At 41.5% G+C, this 17,982-nt stretch overlaps 1 protein-coding gene across 2 annotated transcripts in view; it reads left to right on the forward strand.

The window, feature by feature from the left end:
- JADE1 (jade family PHD finger 1) overlaps positions 1–17,982 on the forward strand; it is a 55,078-nt gene that overhangs the window by 18,329 nt on the left and 18,767 nt on the right. Inside the window, exons 2-6 of one of the 2 annotated variants that reach the window (XM_056855481.1) lie at positions 4,323–4,399; positions 8,900–9,057; positions 10,352–10,539; positions 13,248–13,459; positions 17,215–17,382. In XM_056855481.1, coding sequence (XP_056711459.1) covers positions 4,323–4,399; positions 8,900–9,057; positions 10,352–10,539; positions 13,248–13,459; positions 17,215–17,382 — 803 coding nt within the window. Of the gene's footprint in view, positions 1–4,322; positions 4,400–4,537; positions 4,595–8,899; positions 9,058–10,351; positions 10,540–13,247; positions 13,460–17,214; positions 17,383–17,982 lie in introns of those variants that run through there. The other variant, XM_056855482.1, reaches the window with a different exon arrangement.

The raw sequence follows: 17,982 nt of genomic DNA on the forward strand, positions 1-17,982 counted from the left end.
TCTGAGAGCTAGCATGGTGCAGTGGTTACGAGCGGTGGTTTAGAGTGGTGGACTCTGATCTGGAGAACCGGGTTTGATTCCCCACTCTTCCGCATGAGTGGCGGAGGCTAATCTGGTGAACTGAATTTGTTTCCCAACTCCTACTCATGAAGCCAGCTGGGTGACCTTGGGCTAGTCACACTCAGGCCCACCTATCTCACAGGGTGTCTGCTGTGGGGAGGGGAAGGGAAGGTGATTGTAAGCCGGTTTGATTCTTCCTTAAGTGGTAGAGAAAGTCGGCATATAAAAAAAAAAAAAACCAACAACAACTCTAGTACAGCACATCTGTGTTTATTGGGAATCACACCAGCTATGAGATAGTCATGTCCCGGTGTTTGTCCTTGTGTCTGGTAACATTGATAGTGGTTTTTTTTTTTTTTGGTTGATGTATGGGTTGGTATCCAAAACTGACTTTTGTATGAACAGTCCTGACTGTCCTGGTGTACGTGCCTGAGAGACACGTTGAACCAAGATTAGAGTCCAGTAGCTCCTAAAAGACCAACAAAATTTCCAGGTATCTAGAGCAGGGGCGGGGAACCTTTTTTCTGCCAAGGGCCATTTGAATATTTATAACATCATTTGCGGGGCATAACTCCATTAACCCCTGCCCCCTTTAACCCCTCCATTGTCGCCACTTCCGCCCCCAGCCCTCTTGTAGTACAGAGGGAATATCAATCATCACCTTTATTGGCATAAAACAGAGGGAATATGTTTCTCCATGGCCTGGGTGGGAAAGGGTTAACGCAGTTTCTTGGGCAGTCCTAGCAGTTCCATAGCTAACGACTCTTCTGCAAGGGGGAAAAAGGTTCCTTTTCTCAGCAAAACAAACTCATGATCCGCCTTGAATAGAGGCTATTCCTGTTCTCGGGAGGGGGCGGATCACCAGTCTTAGATCTTTCTGAGCTAGAGATCTGTCAGGATCCACAAAGGGACAAACCAAATGATTTCGCGGGCCTTAAACAGCCCCCGGGCCTGATGTTCCCTACCCCTGATCTAGAGAAAGCATATTATTAATCTATTGTAGATTTCAAGTCTGTAGTGTTTATGTATTGTGTATGTATTATGTATTGTTTATGTGTTGTAGTGTTGTTTGTATTACATGTTTAACTATGAAATTTGAAAATAAAAACACTAAAAAATAAAATAAATCCAGGTATCTGATGAAGGGAGCTTTGACTTTTGAAAAGTTATACCCTGGAAATCTTGTTGGCCTTTAATGTGCTACTGGACTAGAACCTTGCTTTTCTACTGCAGCCCAACGCAGGTACCCACCTGAATCCATCTTCATGCTGAACCAGATGATTATGAAAACAGTCAACAAACATTTTATTTTGATGGCACTTTTTCACGTTACCATGTTCACGGATGTTGCTGCTGGTTGTACCCGTGATTGCCCAGGTTGCATGTTGTTCACTTGAGCATGAGACCTTTTATGTAGAAGAAATCATCTTGTATGAAATGGTCCAGAGGACACAATTTAGTAGACATTGGTGAATATTGTCTATTCATTGGGTTTCCTAGACCCCAAAATACTGAATTTGGTAGCATAATCTCAAGCAATCCATAGACTTTTTTGGTTGGCTTTTTATGAATCTTTAAGGATTGATTGTGGCTATCATAATCAGTATAATTTAGCTGAGGTGCGTGGTCCAGTATCTTTCCGTGAAAACGGTCTGTGAAGATGGAGTATGTGCATGTGCGTCTGTATAATGTATATGGTATATATTTGTTGGTATGGTTAAAAATGGCTCATCTGCCATTTAAACAAAAAACAAAATACATTATACTTCCAAATATAGAGAAGCAGAAATTGTATAAACAGTGATCATTAGAATTTGGCTGGAAGATTTCCCTCCTTCAATTTATGTGCGTGTGCAGTCTATCTTCTCCTCCCCCCCACATTTTCTTGAATTTCTCTCTCAACCCAAAGCCTGTCTGACCACAGCTTCCTGCGGACTTACTGGAAGTGTTCCCTTCAGTGCCAGCCAATTCCCAACTGTTAGACCCTTTAATAGTTCTCCATATCTATGGTTTTTGTATCAAGTCCTGAAACGACTTCCTTCACCAAGAGGAAGTACTTCATTTAGTTATCTTCTGCGATACTGATAGGTTGCTAATAGGGAGTAGTTTTTCTTTAGTCCTGGTTCCAAAACATGAAAACAGTGCCTGTGCAATATCTCAAAGTCCTCTATATGATCCTCTTTTGTATTATTGCCATTTGTATTTCTGCCACAATATTCACCATTTTTCTAGCTCTGCGTACTCTTAATATTTTCTGTTTGGCCCACAATTTTTTTTTCTTGCAACGTCCGTTACTTGGGAAGCTAGGCACTGTACAACAGTATGTGAAACCCTGTGTGTGGTTGTCTGGTTATTCAGGATTGGTTAGTGTAGTTAGGCCTTAGGCTCTTACTTCCCAAGTAAAGGAACGTCTTGTTTCTCCTCAGAGCCAAACAAACTGTATTGTTTAATATTTAATACCAACTTTACAAGAACAATAGAAAAATGCAGAACGGTACAGAAGAACTGTCTTTGTTCTTATTCTATATTAATTGAAACCTACAGTCTTCTGAGGCCTTTTCTGCCAGCGTTCTGATGGGCGGAAGACGATCTCTTCTCCCCTGGACTTGGATGTAGTGGCTTCCTTGGTGGACTGCCATGAGACTGGCTGTAGTCAGGTTGCTGGGGCCTAGCTCTCTCCAGTCCTCCCTGGTCTACAGCTTCTTCAGCTCTCAGGCTTCTTCCACATCCTGAGGGAATCCTCTGCTGCAGGTATCTAGATTTCAGCTCTGTCGCTGTCTCCTTCAGAGCCCTTCCTCAGTCCATCTGGCTGGCTAAACTAGTTCTACTTATAGATTGAAGGGAGATTGAAAAATCTAACTTTTAATTGGCTCTTATCAAAGTTTTCTAAAGAGGGCAATAGGATTGCTACGTTCTTCCAGCGGTGGTGGCAGCATGGTGTGGTGGTTAGGAGCGGTGGACTCTAATCTGGAGAACTGGGTTTGATTCCCCACTCTTCCACATGAGCGGTGGACTCTAATCTGGTGAACCAGGTTGGTTTCCCCACTCCTCCACATGAAGTTTGCTGGGGGACCTTGGGCTAGTCGCAGTTCTTTACAAACTCTCAGCCCCACCTACCTCACAAGGTGTCTGTTTTTTTTTGGGGGGGAAGGGAAGGTGATTGAAGCTGATTTGATTCTCCTTTAAGGTAGAGAAAGCATATAAAAACCAACTCTTCCTCTTCCTCTTCTTCCTTCTCTTCCTGCCTGATTGGTTCCCCTCTAACCAGGCTAAGGGACCAATATGACAGCTCTGTTTTTCCTCCCTCTTCTCTAATTAGTTAGCTTTACAAACCCTGAATTTGCATGATTATTCAGCTTTCTAATACATATGCAGACCTTAAATTCAATCCAATGCATATCCTTTTCTATTTACAGTTATATAAAAAAATAGATACATTTTTCCCCGATTTCTTCACAGTGGTGTTTAACAAGAATATTTTTTTTGCTTTCAAGTTGCAGCTGACTTATGGTGACCCCGTAGGGTTTTCAAGGCAAGAGATGTTCAGAGGTAGTTTTCCATTGCATGTCTCTGCATAGCAATCCTGATCTTTCTTAGTGGTCTCCAATCCAAATACTAACCAGGGCTGATGAGATCAGACTAACCTGGGCTATCCAAGGGCTAACAAGACTACATCATTAAAAAAAAAAAGTTTTCTGAGATCATTCAGGACATAGTAAAATCCAGTACAGTCTAATATAATGCTATGATGAAAGAGAACAAATTAGAACTTTATATATCAAAATTCCAGTTTTCTGACCTTCTTTAAGACAATGCAACCAGTTTTCTGATGTTCTTTAATGCAATGCCTTTTGTAGGATCAATTGTATTTGCAAAATAAAGTAGCTTGCTTTTCAATAGCTTTCAAAACCTTCCAGAAGAAAAGCTAGAGGCAACTTGTAGGCATGCTACCATATCAACACTTACTCTAGTTGTTTCAGCAAAAGATACAAATGCAACAGTTCTGGGATCAATACAGTAACTACTGTCAATGGCAGTATATAGGGCTGAAGAAAAATCACATGGAAATGATCACAGGAACATAAAACTAAGCCCAGTGGTTTTCTTCCTGCAGGTTCATGATGCAACAGAATGTTTGAGGTGTGGAATAAAAGCTCTTGCTTTCTTTAGTGATATAATCCCATTGAAGTCAATTTAGATTGCTTGTGTGTCAGTAGATCGATGCACAGTTCTCACATACACATTTCTTCCATCTCTCCTAGGCTTGTCAACCTGGTCCCAGCATTCTAGGCATCGGAGGAGTTCATGCTCCAGGCATGAAGATCGGAAACCGTCAGAGGTATTTACTTTGAAATACCCTTGCATCTTGCTAAAACACACATGTGCCTCCTTTTCCTAATACTTTTTTTCTTTCCTTTTCTGCTCCGTCTCAGCTGGCAACCAGCAACCTTTCTTCTGGCCAGGAGATCAGGGAGCTCAGCTGCTACCACAGTCCCTGCCAGCATCAAGTTAGTTATTTAGCCATGAATACTGGGTTAGTTTGGCGCCAACCCAACCTAGTTTTTTTTAGTCGTTTTCTTTTATTTCTAAAAAAGTGTATTGGGGAATTTGTCTTTGATTTATGGTGAACGTTGAAAATGTATTTTTAGGCATGTTTTCTGTAGTTCCCTAGCCATTTATGTGGCATGAATGAATACCAGTCCTTGTTCGGCAAAGTGGTTAAACCAGAAATTTTGGTCTAGTTCAGTGCTTCGTGTGTGTTGGTTTGAGAAATTCAGATCAAAGGAGGAAATACAAATCAGTTTGACCTTTTCGAGGTGGATCACCAAGTGCAGAATGGCACATGCCTTACAAATTGGCAGATGTCCCTCGGGCCACATATGAAACTAGAAGAAAAGGAACTTTAGAAGGCTGATCTTCTTGGACCATGTTTGGGTCCTCGTAACCAGATACAGATAAATAATGCTTGGGGTCTTGGTCCATTCAGAACTCTTTCCCCTATTTATCTTCAGTTAGTACGTTATGAGTACATTCTGTTGCTCAAGTGAAGAAACCCATGTGCACTCTTGAATGTGTGAGCTGTTTCGTTTGTTCAGTGGCTGAAGCAGATATGCATGTGTATAGGAATGCATAGAGGTGTGCTTTTCCCATTGAAATAATTGGGAGAGGGGTTGTTGATTGAACACGCACGACTGCCATACTTCACTGAGTGGGGTTGGTTTTGTTTCCTACTCTAAGTGGTCTTTTCTCCCCTCTCCCCCCACACAATGCCCGTTTTGTATTATCTTTAATTTATACTGAATGCTATTGATTCCAATAGGCTGGCTGTGAAATTTCACTTCCATAGCTCTGTATATGTGACTATCTGTGTGCCAGTCAGTCTTTCAGACATCAGTAATTCTGCAGTGTTGACTCCAGGCATGCTGGTTGCATCTGCAGAGCAGCAGGGATGGCAGCGCAAGGTGGTGATTCTTGGAAATTATATCCTTGATGTTCCATTAAATCCTCCTTTGTCTTGTAGCCAGAGCAACTCACCACAAATGTTCAGGCTCAAATATGTTCACACCCTGTTTTTCCCCAGACAGTTTGAAATCAATAAGAAGCCTGAAATCTTGTGTTGACATATGAATAAACGTATTCAGTAGATGTTGATCTATGGCAACGTATTTATATTTGCCCCCCAATACAATGTTAAATCATGTTTTATTTCCTTTTCCTGAACATTTTTTTCTAGTTTATCTTGGATAGTTGTACAACTGTTCTCAATCTGTAAAGAAATGATGTTAAGACTTTTGAGGTCTCTCTGGAATTATGAATCACAAAGTTTGATGCGGCTTCTCTAGGGAGACAGGAGTAGTTATTAAGGCAGGTGTGACCTTTGGCTTGATCTCTTTCAAGCCTTGTATGATGTGTACCTTTATTGTGCAAGGAGGCGTAGTGCAGAGTTGCCAATCACAGCTGAACGAGTGACTCTGTGGTCCTCTGTTCTGTCACTTGAGTTTGATTGGTGGCACTTGGAGTTTCTCTCCCTGTGACAATTTAAAAGGCTTACGGATCACAGTCACAATCTGTCCACCTCCCAGAATGAATCTGCCAGAAACATCACGTGTATCTTTTTTTAAGATAGGTAATATACAAGATATGAGCCCTGTGGCGCAGAGTGGTAAGCTGCAGTACTGCAGTCCAAGCTCTGCTCATGACCTGAGTTCGATCCCAACGGAAGTTGGTTTCAGGTAGGCGGCTCAAGGTTGACTCAGCCTTCCATCCTTCCGAGGTCAGTAAAATGAGTACCCAGCTTGCTGGGGGTAAGGGAAGATGACTGGGGAAGGCACTGGCAAACCACCCCGTAAACAAAGTCTGCCTAGGAAACGTTGGGATATGACGTCACCCCATGGGTCAGGAATGACCCGGTGCTTGCACAGGGGACCTCTACCTTTAATATACAAGATGAAATGAACAAAATTTATAAATTCATATTTAGTGAGTCTGTACTTAACTGAAAGGCCCAAATCTGGAGAAATTAATGAATCTTACAATGATAGAAGCTTGGTACCCATGATATATCTGTGTACAGGGCCAACATGTGGAGGGAAAGAAGGGAAAATGTGCTAGCCCCATCCTACATGTGTTCACCTGAATGTGAGCACATTGACTCGACATGTACAAGCTGTACACATGTAGGTTCCATCCTTGCAATTGTGACCAAATGTGCCTACAGCTTGTACTCAGACTTTGTGTCCAGGTAGTAGATTAACACGTGTAGGAGGAGGCATGGTGGGTGTACTCATTTAGGCTCCCCCTCTATGTTTATTGGCCCTGTACTCAGATATGTCGTGTCACAGGGATGGAATTAAAGCGGAACGGCTGACAACATATAGTAGAGCAAAATGGATGGGGTATATAGGACAAGATACTTGAATCACATTTAAATAATAAGCAGGGTGTATAAAACCATACACCACCATCCTAAAAACATTTATTCTGGATCAGTTGCACTGGGATTAATTCACAATAAGTGTTTTGAGAAAATGAATCCACACAAATATGTTTTGCCCCTTTGGCTATCTTTTGCCAGTTGAACTGTGTGCGTGGAGTGTGCTTTGCTTGGCAGTGCCTGCTATAAACTGATGAGTCTTCAGACGGGACAGTTTCAGAGCTAGTATCTGTCTCGTTTTCTTTGCTAGCTCTGCATGAACAGATTTTGTGGCAAAATTGTTGTGGCCTCTCCTCCAACGTATCTTTTTAAAACTCTCGGTAAATACCCTGCACGTGGCATTTGGCAGGCAGTGTTCATGCAGAGCCTTGAAGATTAGAGGTGTTAAGCATGCATTGTTATTGTTGCTTTGTAGTGTTGTGTTGGTTGGAGTGTGCTTGGAGCAGAGGAAGATGGTTAGGTATGCATGGCCTTGCCCCTTTAATGCTTGCCGTGTTGTGGGTTCTGTTTTGCTGATGAGCAGTGACAAATCAGACCAAGCACACGCAAGAGTAGTTTAATAGACTTTCTACAATGATCTATGGCTGAACTCACAATGTATGCCAGAGTAGAAACCCTAACCCCATCCCTGCTTGCTTGTGGCTTACAACTTCCAAGATGTTTTACTAGTTTCAGAGATTCTTCCCATTCAAAACAAAGTTGAACTGTGGCTGCAAAACAGTTTTAAATCTGGATGGCAAATGGTGCTTTAGTGGTAAGCAATACAGAGCTGCAGCAAGAGTTTTTGACCTCGATCTTCCCTGGCTGATACTTTGATTTTAAAGAGAGAAGCCTCTATAAGCAGCATGTCCTCTGGTGGTCAGTTTGGTATACAGCATCACTGTGGTGTGGTGCTGAGATTAATGTACATGATTGTTCATTTGATGTGCATTGTGAGCATCTACTTCGTGTCTACCTGGATAATATCCTCACTCTGTTTAGGATTCTGCAGGGTTGCATGAGTTGATTCTATAATTCGGTGCAGAATTATTGCAGATTTATATCCTCCTGCGTTACGTCCACTTAAGTGGGTCCACATTTCTCTATCACCAGCTCTGCAACATAGGAGTGCATCAAAATGCAATTGATGATATGTCACTAGGCTCAGTTATCATACTTCTCACAGTTTCCCCAGCTTCCCCCTCCTACGGCAGTCTGAAATGCCTCTCAAAATCTTGTTATAGGAGGGCAGGGGACCGCAGGAACAAGATTTCAGGGGGCATTCCAGGCTGCTGCAGGAGTGGGAACGTGGGGAAATCATGCATGGAAATCCTTGTGCCTATGGAAATATCAGTCTGGACTCAATCCTGGGATCTGAAGCATGAAAAGCAAATGCTGTACCACTGATCTGTAGTGGGCTCTGATTTTGTGAAACCTGGAACACATCTTCAAAGGGAAGTATTAATAAGGTACCCAGTGACTCTAACAGTGCATGGTGTGTCTCTTTTCCTTTGTAAACCATTAGATGTGCATATACCGCAGACCTGGTAAAGAGAAGGTGTGTGCCTTCTTATACTGAGGAGTAACTTCTTGATTCAGAGTCATGTTGGGAAAGGTTTTGAGCTTCTGAAATCGCAATTGAAAATGGTGCAAATCAATGATGAGATGAGAAGGTATTGAATCGTGTCAGGCAGGCAGTTGATATAACTATGAGCCTTGAAACTATGAGTGATTCCCCCCTCTCTTTCACCATGCTGACGTGAAGTTAACTGTCTGGCCTCTTAACAGACCATGTTAGTGTTAGCGGTGATACAGTGACCTTGTTATGCATTGTGCTCCATGGTTACCCTGGAGCTGTGAATCACAGAGTGTAAATATAAAATGTCGGTGTCTCATCCCTTTTCCTCTCCCTTCTTTTCTTTGCAGGTGTTCAGAACAGACCTGATCACTGCCATGAAGCTGCCTGACTCTTACCAGCTGAACGCGGAGGAATACTATGTGCTGGCAGATCCCTGGAGACAGGAATGGGAGAAAGGGGTTCAGGTGCCAGTCAGTCCAGGGACCATCCCAGAGCCTGTTGCCAGGTATACTTTGGTGCAGCCGTCAGTCACATGGGGGAAATCCCTCACCAGCTGCACTTTCGAGCTACTTGGCTTGTACTTTTTCGGTTTGTGTTGAAGTAAACGTTATCTCCCCCCCCACCATCAAGGCACAGTACAGTTGGAATTAATGAAATGCTTTGCAAGATGAGGCTTTTCTGAATCAAAAAGAGAAAAATATTTCCTAGGAGGATTTTTTTCAGCACTCCCACTATTTCCCCAATTTTCCCACTGAAAAAATTGAAAAAATCCTTTGGGAAAAATGCCCCCCCCCCCCAATATTTTTCATTTCCCCTCTAAGCCTTCACAACTTCAGTTGGCTGTCGGAGTATGCACAGGTATGAGCAGGGGTGATTTTTATGCCGTTCTTTATTGTTGTACATAAAAGAGCAGCACAAGCATTACTTGCAAGTAAGCACTTCTTTTTTACCATAGGAAGGTGCACGCTGGGATCCTTGCTAATAAGTGGGTCTGCTGATAGCTGGGGCCCTGGTCTTCTGCTTGAAATGGAGCTCTTTGTGAAAAATGCCATAAGGCTCTTGCCGCAATCCCAGTACATGTGCTCAAGCAGCTTCTGCGCATGTATTACACAGGGGGAGCTGTCTGTGATAGTCTTGCGTATACAGTTCATCCTACTCAACAGTCTGTGCAATAGGCAAGGTAGTAGTTTGCCAGACATGTGAAATAGGCATTTAAGCTGTTGGATATTATATCTACGTTTGGAAATGGGTGGGAGGAAGAAGCTGGTAAATAATTATGCAAGACAGGGCTGAAGGTTAAAGAACCATACGGACCAGTCATCAACAGGTCCATATACCTGAGGAGTATTTTCTTCTGTGTATTTTTCTTCTACGAACCTGTGCTGTATTTTGTATTATACAGTGTGCACTTAGCATGTTAAGCAATCATATTTCGCAATCTTGCGTTTGTGCTGAATTTTTGATATTTCATTGCCCTTCGGCAACTGTAGCGATGATTTTCAGTCTGTAAATCTGATAATACAGTAAGATACCAAGTGAGGTTATTTTTTTTAAAGCTGTGCAAGTTAATTTAAAAAAATGAAGTAGATTTCTTTTTGGTATTGTTTTCTAGATATGTTTTTATTTCTGTAGCCATGGATTGCTTTACAACTAGAAGATTAGTGGATAATTTTGTATTGTTTTTTTAGCAATCTAGTAACTTGAAGAGTCTGGCAGTAATTGCTTAGCAAGAGGTTTTGAAATTTCAGGGAGGATTAAAACCTGGTGTAATTAATGCCTCCGGTTCACTACACTTTCAGGGTTGTGTCCGAATCAAAAGCAGTTACATTTACGAGACCTCGGAAATACATCCTTTCCTCAGGTTCTGAGCCCCCCGAACTTGGTTATGTCGACATTCGAACATTGGCGGAGAGTGTATGTCGCTATGACCTTAATTACATGGATGTAGCTTGGTTGGAATTGGCCAATGAAGAATTTAAAGACATGGGTAAGGGCATAATCTAATTACAGTTAACCTTGTTGATCTATAAGAGAGGCTTAGTAGTTACATAGATCAGTCCAGCAGACAGTTGCAGCTTCATGTTCTGAATGGTTGAGCTGAATTTTCTGGATTTGGGGGTGGGGGAAGGACATGTGTATTCCTCTTTGTTTCTGAATGTGGAAATGATTAATGGGATGTCGGGACCAGGTGAGGGGAAACAAAGGTCAGCACAAATGGGAGCATCCCCCCCCCACAGCTTGTGAGATGGCAGACACCCTTCCAAGCCACAGTTCCTAGAATTAAATTGTGTGGTGAGATGTGGTAGGAGAGTAAGGGGAGAGAAACCTGAAGTAAAACCAGTTCCTGTTTAAATTTGCCAGTAATGGAACAGAATAATTAGTGATCTTTTTGAGTCGTTCTGTTTGGAGGCTGTACAAGTTTCCGGACATTTATGTTGTCTAGAAATTGACTTAGAATGTTTAAAGCAATTTTTGTGAAGTTAACGATCCGGCCATGTTAACTGAAGATACCAGCCTTTTAGAGTACTGATAACAGTTTCTTTTTTTCTTATTTTTGAAAATTTTATTGGTTTTTATAATATAAATTTTCCATGTTGACAAACAACAATAAAAGTAATATAAAAAACTAAATCATAAATAATGTTATAGTTATTTAAGAACTTAATAAAAATAAAAAATAAAGGAAAATTTGTTGACTTCCCCATCACCTCCGTCCGCCTCTTAATAAAGTATTCTATCCCATCGTGATATGATCTGATCTTAATTATTCTTATATCTCAGTTAAGTTTCAATCACAATATGCTATTAATATAATTAATTACACTTCTTTATGTTAGCAATGTCATCTAGATCAGATTAAAAGGTACTCTTCCATTTTCCCCAGTCCTAGTTCATATTCACAATATTTCATCCAAGCCTCCCATTCCCCCATAAATTGAACATTGTCTTTTTGGTTTAAAGTAGCTGTAAGTTTTGCCATTTCCACCAGTTCAAACATTTTTATAATCCAGTCTTTTTTCCCAGGAGTGTCTGCCCCTTTCCATTTTGCTGCATAGAGCAATCTTGCAGCTGTTGTCGCGTAGTCCTTTGTATTAACAAGTCATCAGGTATCATACTTAATAGCATCATTTCTGGTGTTTTGGGTATATTTTTTTGTACTATTAGTCTTAATTCATTATAAATCATATCCCAAAAATCCTTAGCTTTGTCACAAGTCCACCACATATGATAAAAAGAACCAACTTCTTTATTACATTTCCAACATTTAGGGGATGTCACTTTGTAAATCCTTGCAATCTTCTTAGGTGTTAAATGTTAAATACATCATTTTGTAGATATTTTCTTGAATTGACTGTGCATTTATTCCTTTCAGGTCCTTCGACCATAGTCTTTCCCATTTATTTAAAGCGATGTCGTGTCCCACAGTTTGAGCCCAATTGATCATTGTTGGTTTAATTGTTTCCTGCTCACAATATATTGTTAAAAGAAGATTATACATTCTGGAAATCAGTTGGGTATTATTATCTAATAGCATCCTGTGAAAAGGCGATTTTTCTTTAGAAAATCCATTTTTCATATCTTGTACAAAGACTGATTTGATTTGGTAATATTAAAGCCATTGTAAATCATCTTTAAGTGACTGATAATCTTTTAGTGAGCATTTTTTCCCTTCCCAGTTAGTTAACTCCTGATAAGTAACAAATTTATCCGGTCTAAGTGGGCGTAATGTTAACATTTCCTGAGGTGATATCCACATCGGTGTTGCTGGTTCAAGAATATGTTTATATCTCATCCAAATACAAATTAAGGAGGACCTGATTATATGATTACGGAATGATGCTTGTGTCTTAGTTTTGTTATACCACAAATAGCCATGCCATCCACTTATATTGTTAAATCCTTCAAGATACTGATAACAGTTTCAATTGATTTTTTTTGGTACTTGGTTCAACTTTTTTTTTATGAAGCAGCAATCTGTTGTTGAAACAAAATAGTCATTTCTGAAGGCATCCAGAACCCCCAGTATGCAAGCCTGAAGGGGGAGCTGTGAAATTATTGAGATCCAAAAAATGATCTAAAGTGCAGTCTCTTCTGTAGCAAAGCTTAGAAAGAGAGGCATATGAAGAAGGTGTTTCTGAAGTAATAAACTTGGCAAAATAGTTCCAGAAGCAGATGGCTCTTTAGACAGCTGACTAGCTGGAAATAAAGACTCTCTACTAGAAATGTAATAATCCATAAAAAAAAAAAAGGAAAGATGGCATAATGATTCTGAAGGGTTGTTTTGAGCTCGTTTTCTTAAAGGTAAATGTAGTCCCCTGTGCAAGCACCGGGTCATTCCTGACCCATGGGGTGATGTCACATCCCGACATTTACTAGACAGACTTTGTTTATGGGGTGGTTTGCCGTTGCCTTCCCCAGTCATCTACACTTTACCCCCAGCAGGCTGGGTACTCTTTTCTTACCAAGGCATTAAAAGTGAAATATGCTATACTGATCTATATCCTTCCTGTCTGTTTGCCATCGGTAGCTAACGACTACCTACCAACCTTTTAAAAAAGATGATCCATTAGACTTGTCCATTCAGCCACAGTCAAGAAGTATGATTTCTTGTTGGTTGATATCAGAAACTGTGTTTCTTAATGTGTATAATGGCTTGGGTATTGTAAAAAAAGAACCATTGGATTAATTTCTCAGGGATGCCTGAATTGGACGAATACACCATGGAGAGAATTATGGAAGAATTTGAACAGCGATGCTACGACAACATGAATCATGCTATTGAGACTGAGGAAGGGCTTGGAATCGAGTATGATGAAGACGTTGTCTGTGATGTTTGCCAGTCTCCAGACGGCGAAGATGGCAATGAGATGGTGTTCTGTGACAAATGCAATATTTGTGTTCATCAGGTATGGCAGCCCAGCAGAACAATACTTAATATTGAGATGAATTTGCATAGATTCACTGATGCTACAAGTTTGTTAGTAGGGATTTTATACCCATCTGGTGCATTTGCAAATGGTTGTTTCAGATGAAATGCCAGAGATGAGGGAAATTGTTGGATAATTTGAGCAAAATATATTGAAGACCTTTCTCTGTCTCCCAGATTTCTAAGTCATACTCCAAAAAACTAAATATGCCTTCAATTTTTTTTTGTAACTAAGAAGGCTGGATACTTAATATTTTGATGTATACTCTTCGTTGTTAGAAACTGCCAAGCCTAATTAACAACCACAAGTGTTTCTTTATGCTTGCACACATAACTATGCTAATTTCTAGATGCTTTCTTTAACAAATAGCGATTTTATATGAAATCATGAAACGATAAAAAATATTGATCCGTTAAATGCTGCACTCCTTTCCTGAGCCTTTCGGCGGCTGGGGATGGCGTGGCTGAGGCGCTGCTACAGCATCTCCAAAGAGGTCCCTGGCCTCCGAAAGGCTTAAAAAAGCCTTTTGAAAGTTAAAAAATAAAAATGGGGCATTTTCCCCATTGAGAACAGCGAGGCTGCTCCAGGAAAAACCTGGTGCAGCAACGCTGTTCCTGGAGGGGGTGTTCCTGGCCTGGAGGGGCTTTGGAAGCTGACTAACATCAGCTTTGCCCCGAGAACACCCCCCCCCACACACACACACCCCATGCTGGCGCCACTTGTCTCTTCCAGGATTTATGTCCTAGAGAGACTGCGCTACCGGGGGAGCGGTGTGCAGCTCTGCAGCACTCAGGCACCGATGGAACTGCCCCTGCTGCCAGCGTAAGTGCCTCTTACCACGGAATAAGGGGCACTTACTCCTAAGCCCAATTGCCCCCCAATCTCAGGAATGAGCCCTTATTGGGTGACTGGATTCTTTTTATCTTTGATTTGTTGAATGCTCATCTGAACTTTTCCTACTTTGTACACTTGAACATTTGCCCTGTGAGGCTTATTGCATTATCTGTTCATGTATTTTCTTCATATTCTTGTTGATTGGATCTTCTACTGCTGGGATGATGTTGTTATAGGCCTAACAGAAATGCACTTCACCATTTAGGGATCAGTGAGCTCTGGATGAGGTGCTTCCACACATTCATCTTTCTTTGCTTTGGCTGTCACGTGGAACAGGCTTCTGTATGTGAATCTTCCTTGCTGAATCGAGAAAGGAAAGATCCACATCACCAGCTTCTTCCACAAACATTTCCGTAGGATCACAGTTGATTTGGCAATAGTGCAGATTTCAAGGCAGCATTGACATGACAGCCTAGAGCCAGCGTGGTATAGTGGTTAAGAGTGGCAGACTCTAATCTGGAGAACTGGGTTTGATATCCCGCTCCTCTACATGAAGCCTACTGGGTAACCTTGGGCCAGTCACAGCTCTCACAGAAATCTCTCAGCCCCGTTTACCTCATAAGGTCCCTGTTGTTGGGAGAGGAAGGGAATGTGATTATAAGTCGCTTTGAGACCCCTTAAGGTAGAGAAAAGTGGGGTATAAAAGCCTACTCTTCTTCTAATGCAGAAATATAGCAAATATTTTTGGTGAGGAAGAAAAATATAGTTAGGTATTTTTGCATAGCAACGTTTGTGATTGGCTGCTTGGGAAAAGGCCTCCTTAGAGTTTTTTTTCCTTCTCCAAGACTACAGTCCACAATAGCCATGCAGATTAGCTTTGGATTCACACATTAACAGATCACTTCAGGATACAATGGTTCCATATTAACATACCACACCCTCATTAGCACATTATCTTGATACTTACAGGACAATGATTAGCACATTACCGTTGATACTTTTTGCAGGACAATGATTCAGCTCAAACCCTACCCCTTTCTGACTATATATTACTCTTCCTACACACTTGACACTGAGAGACACTGTCCTTCAGTGTTACTCCTCTGAAGATGCCTGCCACAGCTGCTTGCGAAACGTCAGGAAAGAAAATACCAAGACCACGGTCACACAGCCCGGACAACCTACAAGAACCAATGAACTCTGACCGTGAAAGCCTTCGACAATATATAGTTTAAGTTTAAGAAATTTGGCTCTCAAAAGAAATCTCAATTGTTGTACTGTTGATATTTGGCTCTGTTGACTAATGAGTTTGCCGACCACTGGTCTATGGCACCTGAAAGTGTAGGAGAGGGTATTTTTCTCTTTTGGGCACTATATTGGATAAAGATAAATGAATTATTTATTAAGGTAATAGACTAGCACAAGGATAAAGATGTATGAATGCATTTACACATCCATGAGGATAGACTCCCTTTTAGAGTGTTTTTAAACCTGCTGCCTTGATAAACTGTCAGCCATTCCCATTGCACTGTGATTACACTGGAACATACAAGGTTTCAAAAGATTCCAGACCAACAGTAGCTTGAATCGAGGCTTCTGTAGCTGCCCTGTCTCTACTTCAACAATCAAAGCCAGCAGGGTGAAAGTTGAGTGAGTTTTCCTCAGCAATAGTGCAGTGCACTTGGAATACCTCCCTTCATTTCCCATTTTTGTTCCACCTTCTCATCTTTCAGGTGGGCACGATATAAATATGTTCTCTGCTGTTATTTTTGTTTCAGAGTCTTGGCTTAACTCCAGTTGAGATAATTATCAACCTTATCTAGTAGTCTGTCTTTGCTGTCGCAGCCGGTTACGATAGTCCTCTTTACTTCCTGTTGCAGGCTCCTGCAGAGTGTAGTATTAGATGCTCCTCATGTCTAGTGGAATCTGAGGGTTGATTAAAACGTTGCCATGGTGGCATGATTGCTACTGCTAAAAATGAGTTTTGCGTGGCTGTGGTAATCTGTCTTGGTCAGATCCCACAGTGGCACATTTAATGGGTGGACTCTACATAATCCAGCTGTTACTTGATGTTACCTCAGCTGTGTGAAGTCTTGGCCACTTGGAAGTCATTTCAGTGGTAACCATTCCACTGCAGTATTATTTGAATTGACCTTAACTTGAAAGTGTGCAGTCCTAATCTAAGGGGAAGGCATGTGCTTGTAGGAAAGTAACGTATGTTCAGCTGAAGCTTTGCCTGGTTGTTTTGCTGCAGCAATTTCTGCTGTCCAAGAAACGTGACATAGTTTTATATATGTCTTATCTCTTATGTTGTGGTAAAGGCAAAGTCGCAGCTGCATGTGTGGCTTCATGACATTGCATAGGCATAGTTGCTGTTATTGCAGTTCTCACTACACTGAACCAGTGTAGCCATTTTATTCACATCTTGAGCCAGTGTGGTGTTGTGGTTAGGAGCGGTGGACTCTAATCTGGAGAGCCGGGTTTGATTCCTCACTCCTTCACATGAGTGGCGGACGCTGATCTGGTGAACTGGGTTGGTTTCCCCATTTCTAAACATGAAGCCAGCTGGGTGACCTTGGGCTAGTCACAGTTCTCTTAGAGCTCTCTCAGCCCCACTACCTCACAAGGGGCCTGTTGTGGGGAGAGGAAGGAAAGGAGATAGTAAGCTGGTTTGATTCTCTTTAAAAGGTAGAGAAAGTTGACATATAAAAACCCACTCTTCTTCTTTATCTACGAAGTCCTTGATTGGTTTTGGTCAAATTAATCTCTCTTGTTCTCAGTTTCCTATCTTTGTTATGACTTGTGAGGATGAATGAGTAGATTATTGTGACAAAGTTCCATGCAGAATGGAGGGAATGTTTTTTTAAAATCTCAATTTCTCTTTTGTATTGTGAGAACAGGCATGCTATGGAATCCTTAAGGTCCCAGAAGGCAGTTGGTTATGCCGAACCTGTGCTCTTGGTGTTCAGCCAAAGTGTTTGTTGTGTCCCAAGAAAGGTGGAGCCATGAAGCCAACGCGAAGTGGGACTAAGTGGGTCCACGTTAGCTGCGCCCTTTGGATTCCTGAGGTGGGTGTCCTAAGCAATCTACATTTACAATCAGAACTGGGTGTGCCATTGTTTCATAACACTCATCAGTAGGAGACATGTGAGAGACCACTAAGCAACATCAGAGGCAACATCACAGACTCAAAGCAATAGAGGAATATGTTTGTACTACCCTGTGGCAGGTTGGATCTCTCTGGAAACAGGAGATGCAGCAAGGCAAGGAACGATAGCCTGGTTCTCATGGCATCAGGGGGGCTGTCCCACATTTTGTGGTTGGCAAGCCTTGTGAGACTGAAGCAGCAGCCCTAAGCAGGTTTACTTCTACTGAGAAGTAAGTCACATTTTGTTCAGTGAAAGTCTTCTTAGGATTGCAGTTTGTGCAAGATGCAGGCCATGGGCAAAATGCTTACCTGCGCAGAATGTCACGTGATGTGATGCATTGTTCACAATGTGTGTGTTTTTTACCCATGAGTCAGTCTCATCATGTGCACCCTTAGCACACCAGTGCATCTTCCCTCTGCAGCTTGTTGGCATATTAATAATACTTAAGAGCCCAGTTCATGGGTAAAAACCTTTCAGATGTGTTACTGGGTTCTATGAATCCAGTATAGGTAAGCAGTT

Source organism: Euleptes europaea, chromosome 9 (genome assembly GCF_029931775.1).
Source record: "Euleptes europaea isolate rEulEur1 chromosome 9, rEulEur1.hap1, whole genome shotgun sequence".
In the NCBI taxonomy this organism is placed as follows: domain Eukaryota; kingdom Metazoa; phylum Chordata; class Lepidosauria; order Squamata; family Sphaerodactylidae; genus Euleptes; species Euleptes europaea.